Here is a 6,331-nt window from a genome sequence, read left to right on the forward strand (position 1 = left end):
TTTTTTTTTTTTTTTTTTTTCAAGCAGAGATAATAGAGGCTCTGCAAGAGGCAAAGAACTTTGATCAGAAAGAATTTCAGTCTACCAGGAACAACAACTGCACAAAAGCCATTACAGCCTGTCCTCTTACGTAGTTTGCTGAGCAGTTCCTTTGGGCCGAGGCCATTCTGGAGCCAAGTCTAAGAAATGTGCTTGATAAAGAAAACTTTGCAGATAGGAAGCATTTAATCATCTAACGACCACAATATCTTTACACCCAAGATACTCATGAGGAACAAAGTTGAAGTCAGACAGAGCTGTTGTGGCACAGGCTGGGAGGGCAAGTTCAAGGCAACAAAAACATTCCCAAGAGTGGAGGACAAGCTAGCAAGCTGTACGGATTTGAACCCCTAGTCCTTCCCCCCCGTGCTGAAAATTAATTCTCAAAATCTCTCCTTGGCCCCTCCCTGTGGCTTTGGAGTCTTCTGATAAATGCAGTGATGATCAAAAACACACTAAGTAGAAATATTTACATTCTGTGATGTGCTCACGTCATTCTTGTGCACGATGCAGCCCCAAACCACAGAGGAAAGCTGCAGCCAGTACTGCAGTCTCAAGCGAGTGCTTCTGGGGATGGAGGGGAGGAGGAGGTGGGGGAAGATCTCAAGAGATGGTCTTTCTGCTCATCATCCCTCACCGCCTGCATCCCCAAGACTATTAAAATTTGAGATTAGGAACCAGCTTCCCCCCACTTTGTTGCATTTGTAAGGCACAGCTTGCTCTTGGTCAGTTCAACTGGTTCTGCGGGGCTGGGAAGTGAAAACTCGATTTAGCCCAGAAACAGATGCAACTTGAACACGGAAGAAAAGCAAGTAGGATTGTGAGATGGAGTTTCCAGGGTGCTTTCCTGACCTAATCAGATGCCGAAATTTCCGCGTCTGCATTAAGCAACTGGGCAGCGCTTACGTTTTCACCTTACGTGTTCGTTGCTCTTTAGCCATCCACGCTCCGTGCTTTAGAACAAGGATCTACGAACATGTAGGGGATGGGAACGATACTGCAGGCCCTCCTGACTTATCGGAGCTTGGGCAAACAAAGGTCGGTGTTTACAACAGCGGCCTCACTGTAACCATGCCAAACCTGCAGAGTGAGGATGGCCTCCCCTTTTGCAGGTGCATTGGAGGAACTGATGGCTCTTAAGGTCCATTTGCAACCCCTGCTACCATTCTGAAGCCATGGCTCTTCCTGCTCATGCTTATGGATGTGGTACTCAGAGCACCTCTTGAAACAGCCAAGGACCACTTGAACCTGTTTCAGCACAACTAAATACAGAGGCAACAAACAAAGCCACACTCAAAACTTGGCCAGCTTGAGAAGCACAGAGGATTGGGCTTTCTGAGTTACAGCGCAAGCCACTGAGCATGCACTTGGTTGGTGGCCCTTGAAAACAGGATTATAATTTTGGCTCTGCCACTGATCTGCTGCGTGACCTCAGGCGCATCGTTTCATGCTTCTCTGCCATGTTTACAGGTTTAGAGGCTGGCAGAGACTCCGAAAACAGAGACTATTTCACCTGGATGGGTTTTTGTGTACCCCCAAAACCACACCCACTGGCAGTTAGCTGAGCTGTGAAATCCAAATACACACCTGTCCATGAGTCACGAGCAGATCACACAAGCCATTCTGCATGGCCAAAAATTAAATTATGGACTAAACAAATCCTGAGCCCTCCTCCAGGACTTCCAGTAGTGTGCAACGGTCCCGACGAACACAGAGCGGGGGTAACTGTTGGTGTTACTTCTAAGAAGTAAAATCTGATGAGATGCATTTACAAATTCTAACCTGAGAGTTTTATGCCATGGAAATTATCTGGAGTTCTGACAATACATTAGCTCTGACCCTGACATAACTGCATCTGGGACAACAGTTCAGGCCCATCTTTAATTACAGTGCTGCAGAGAGAGTAATCTACAGTTATCAGATCATAGCCAAATTGTTGACATTGAGGAAGCTTTCTGCAGGACAACACTGTTACGTTGGCACTGAGAACACTTAAGGACGTTATTTCCATAATGTACAGTACATCACCAGTGCTATATTATTTGCTAACATAGGCATTACCTAGGCAGATCTTAGATAAGTTTAAGCAGCTTGCCTGCCAAGTGCACACATAATCCCTGCTCTTCTATGCAGGAAATGCTGTAACATTTTAAATGCATGCTGAGTTTCGTTTCCTCAGCTCCCTCAGGGGGAAAAAATGCCCACAAGTGCTGTAATACATGCTCTGTACTAGGCCAAAAATTCTGAAGACGACCCTCCAGTCATCTCATTGTGCAATCAATCGAGGGAAATCATCGAGAGAGACACGGAGTCAGGAAATTAGACACTTAATGGCTCTGACATTAATCACTAAGTCTCAGAACAGGAGACAAAGTAATTCTGCTTTTGCTACCTCCTTCCAATGGAGAATTCAAAACTAAAGTAAAACCAAACCCAAATGAAGACCTGCTGGTGAAAGATGCCATATCAACAATCTCTAGAAATGCATGTCCGCTGGCCATGGAACAGGAACAAGACACCACCGTATAGACTTTGGCTCTAAGGTTAGGGATTATCTGTCGGTGAGTGGGCATTCAAGTCTTCAGGCTATTCCTTGACTTTCCAGCTGATGTTGCTGAAGAGAAAGGATGGTCCAGTGGTTAGTGCACCAGGCCAGGATGTAAGACATTTGGGTTCAGGTCCCTACTGTGTCAGTGTGTGATGCTAGGTAGTTCACTGCATCCCACTGTGCCTCAGCTCCCTGTCTATGAACTGGGTTTAACAGCAATGCCCTTCCTTGTAAGAGTGCTGGAGAAGTAACTGCATTAAAGATTGAGAGACATACAGACATGATGGGGATGGGGGCTATAGAAATACCTACAAGAGACAGAGCACAGGACATTTTCAAAGGCAGCTTTGGACACTGAGCAGTCATAGGCCCCTTTGAAGCCCCAGCCTCGGTGTCCATTTTATCAGGGATCATTGCCATATGGGCCGTTGTCCATTTTGATAGACCACTGACCCACTCTGCAGCTGGTGAGACTGGAGCAGGAAATACAGCGACTAGAACAGAAGAATCCTAGGTTCAGGGCCTCTCTCAAGACTTGTGCTGATGGTCAGCTTCAATCAGCCCAGCTTTATATGGGTATCCCACCACCCAGTCTGAGGTGGCTGGCTGCACTGGTAGCCACATCATTCTCTTGTTGGATGTGGCTACAGAAAACTGGTGTGCTAGTCCAATGTGACCAGCTAGGTTTGAGGGCAACTCTGACCCTGATACCTCACACCCTTCTTCCACGCTTGAGGATGTTATTGCTTAGGCTGTAGACACACACACACACACATACCAGATGCTTTTCAAACACCAAAAACAAGTTCCTGCCTTGCAGAGGGTTTTTCCTTCTTCTCTTTTACACAGATAGATACACAGAGAAGTGATATACTTTTCAATTGTCAGACAGCATGAAAGGCAGAGCTGGGAAGAGAACCAGATCCTCCTGATGCCCCATCTGCTGTTTTAGCCAACGGACAGTCCTGCTTCCAATACCACTTCCCACAACTGCATATAAATAGCTTTAAATTACTAATGACTCAGCTTGGATTCAAACCAGCAACCAAAAGTGAAAACCTCCCCGCTGCCAATGGCCTGATTGTGCCCTCTCCTCTCAAATTAACAGCTCGCCCAGTATGAAGTGACTTTTATTTTCTTAATACAAGTTGGTTGTTTTCAATTAGGTGTCTCATGACATGCTGTTTATACAGTTAAGTGTCTCTTTTATGGGCCCAATTTACTATAATATCTCAACATTAAAATGCTGTGCAATTACAGATTATGCAATGTCTTAGAGGCAGTGAGATAGAGCCCCACTATCAGCGTCCCAGAGCACAATCTTTAGTGTGTTTATCCTCACAATGCCTCTGTGAGGTAGAACAGGGCCATTCACCCCATTTTCGAGGGAGAACAGAAGCAGAGAGATGCCAGGACCCAGATCCTCCAAGGTACTTAGGTGCCTGACTTCTGCTGATGTCAGAGGAGAGCACTGGAGAGCAGCGTCTCTGAGATCAGCCCAGATGGTCACAGTGCTGGCTGCTGACCTTGAAAAAAAACAAAACACCTTAGTTTTAGTTTCAATGGGAGCTCGGCCCAGATTCTCAAAGGGATTTAGGCGCTTAAATAACGTGCCCAAAGGGACACAGGGGTCTGCGACAGGGTATGAAATTTAACCCACATTTCACAAAGCCAGGCTAGCACCCTCCCAACTGGATCAGCAGCTTTTTGTGGAGAACAGGAAAAGCTGGGCCCTCAATGCCATTAAAAGAGATCACCTTGCAGCATTCCTGATTTCCCCGCACACTCCCCACCGCTCCTGCCTTGCAAACAGAAAGAGTTTTGCTTTCTTCTCTGACTTCTCCCTCCACATCTCATCCTTTGCTTCAGCTGCAGCCAAAATGGGATGGGACTGTCTCCCAAATTTGGCTGATGTGGCATGACCTGCATCACTGGTTGGAAAGACTGTTGGCATGAGAGAGACGGCCCCAGTTTTCACAGTCACACAGGTAACACAAAAGTGAGGTCCTTACCAATGGCTCCGTACAAAGTTAAGCAGCAGGATGATCACCCCCAGGCAGTAGCATGCAGTGTAGGGAGAGCCAAAGACCCTGCTGAGCGCTCTGGTTCTGTGCTCCCATCTTGCTACCTACAAGGACAAAAGAGAAGAATGCTGAGCAGTGAGACACACGATTCATGCTGGAGCCAAAAAGGTCCCAGGTTCTTTACAAGAGCCAAGTACAACATGCATACCATCAGCTGAGGAATCAACCGGAAAGGATCAGCAAACACTGAAAGGAGTTGGCTTAACCAGACCTCAGTAGAGAACACTTCCTTCCAAGCTCTACAGTTTTTGGGAAGCTCTTGGGACACCTATTCATGCACTGGTCTTTCCACCAGGTTAGATCATGAAAGACTCATCCCCAGTGAAGGCAGGAATGGACAGCCTGCAGAGGCTCAATACACTAGGCCAGATTCTACTATGTTATAGGGAGGGGAAAATACTGAACTAGTGAAATTCCTTTTTTCCTAGAGCTCTGTACATGCTGATTCTTCCATTTTCCCAGTTCTTTTGCTCTGGTACAGCCCAACGTACTGAAAAAAATCCTGACCTGTCCCTAGACTTTATTTATACTTTGGAAGCCATTCCAAAATGCAAGCTCCAGGCCTCTCAAATGACATGCTCCCCTGGAGAGAAGAGAAGCTCCCATGCACACTTGCCCTGACAAATACCTACCTCACACTACATGGAGGCAAGCGCACCTGGCCAACAAAGCTTGTAAAGCAACCAACTCAATCCCAGCTCCTTGCTAAGATTGTGTTCTGACATCTACTGAAGTCAGCAGGACCTTTCTTAAAGACTTCACTGGGCTCTGGACTAGGCCCGGCTCTGTTGACATGTTACCTCCAAGGTCCATCTTTTGCAAAGTGCTTCAAGGTGGAGTCCAGGGATCTCAGGATTGAGCCACATATTTTATCAGAGAGTCCTGTGAAAATTTATCTTCCTTTACCAGAGAGCTGCTTCAGATAAGTCTGCTAGCTACCCTTCCCGCAAGTACAGTGTGTTTGTCCTGGTTGTGCAGTGTTAACCACTATGCCCTTATCTGTTCTCCTGGCTTGTCATTATCCATAGCTACCTAAAACTGTTACACAGAAGGGTCTTTTTTAGTAAGTTATATATTTTCACTCTCTCTCTCTCACACATGCATATAATCATAGAATAATCTGTTAACATCTGGTCTAGCGCTCTGTTTTCTGTTTGCAAATCCAAACACAGGATAAGCTATGAACTAGCATAAATGCATTGGTTTGTTATAGAGAAACCACAGAGGACAACATCGCTGTCCCAAACCCTTCCAGTCTAAGCCAGTGATTCTCAGCCAGGGTGTAGTGGTACCCTGGGGTGCTTTAAGATCCTTTTAGGGGAGCTGTGGAGTGCCACATAATGTTAGCACTGTTAAATAGGCTAATGTCATTCACAAGATCCACCCAGTATCTAAAAAGGTTGAGAACCACTAATCTAACCACATAGGCTCAGAAATAACTCCACACCTCAGCTCACCCTGGAGCAACACAGAGTTTCAGAGACTTTAGTGCCCATGTACACACTCTTCAGCAAAACTGGGGTAAGCAACTTCACATGTACCACAGGGAATGAACAGGCACAGGTGCCACAGAGTAGCCAATACACTGTGAGCTCACATGCGAGCTTACCTTGCTCAATCTAGCTTTAAACTAGACTCGCCGGGGGAGGGGGCTGCCAGA

At 46.3% G+C, this 6,331-nt stretch overlaps 1 protein-coding gene across 1 annotated transcript in view; it reads right to left on the minus strand.

Moving 5' to 3' along the window:
- PEMT (phosphatidylethanolamine N-methyltransferase) overlaps nucleotides 1-6,331 on the minus strand; it is a 98,896-nt gene that overhangs the window by 43,561 nt on the left and 49,004 nt on the right. The window contains exon 3 of the mRNA XM_019512657.1: nucleotides 4,600-4,715. Coding sequence (XP_019368202.1) covers nucleotides 4,600-4,715 — 116 coding nt within the window. The remainder of the gene's footprint in view (nucleotides 1-4,599; nucleotides 4,716-6,331) is intronic.

The sequence above is a fragment of the Gavialis gangeticus genome, unplaced genomic scaffold, assembly GCF_001723915.1.
Source record: "Gavialis gangeticus isolate Ggan-Ray unplaced genomic scaffold, GavGan_comp1, whole genome shotgun sequence".
In the NCBI taxonomy this organism is placed as follows: domain Eukaryota; kingdom Metazoa; phylum Chordata; order Crocodylia; family Gavialidae; genus Gavialis; species Gavialis gangeticus.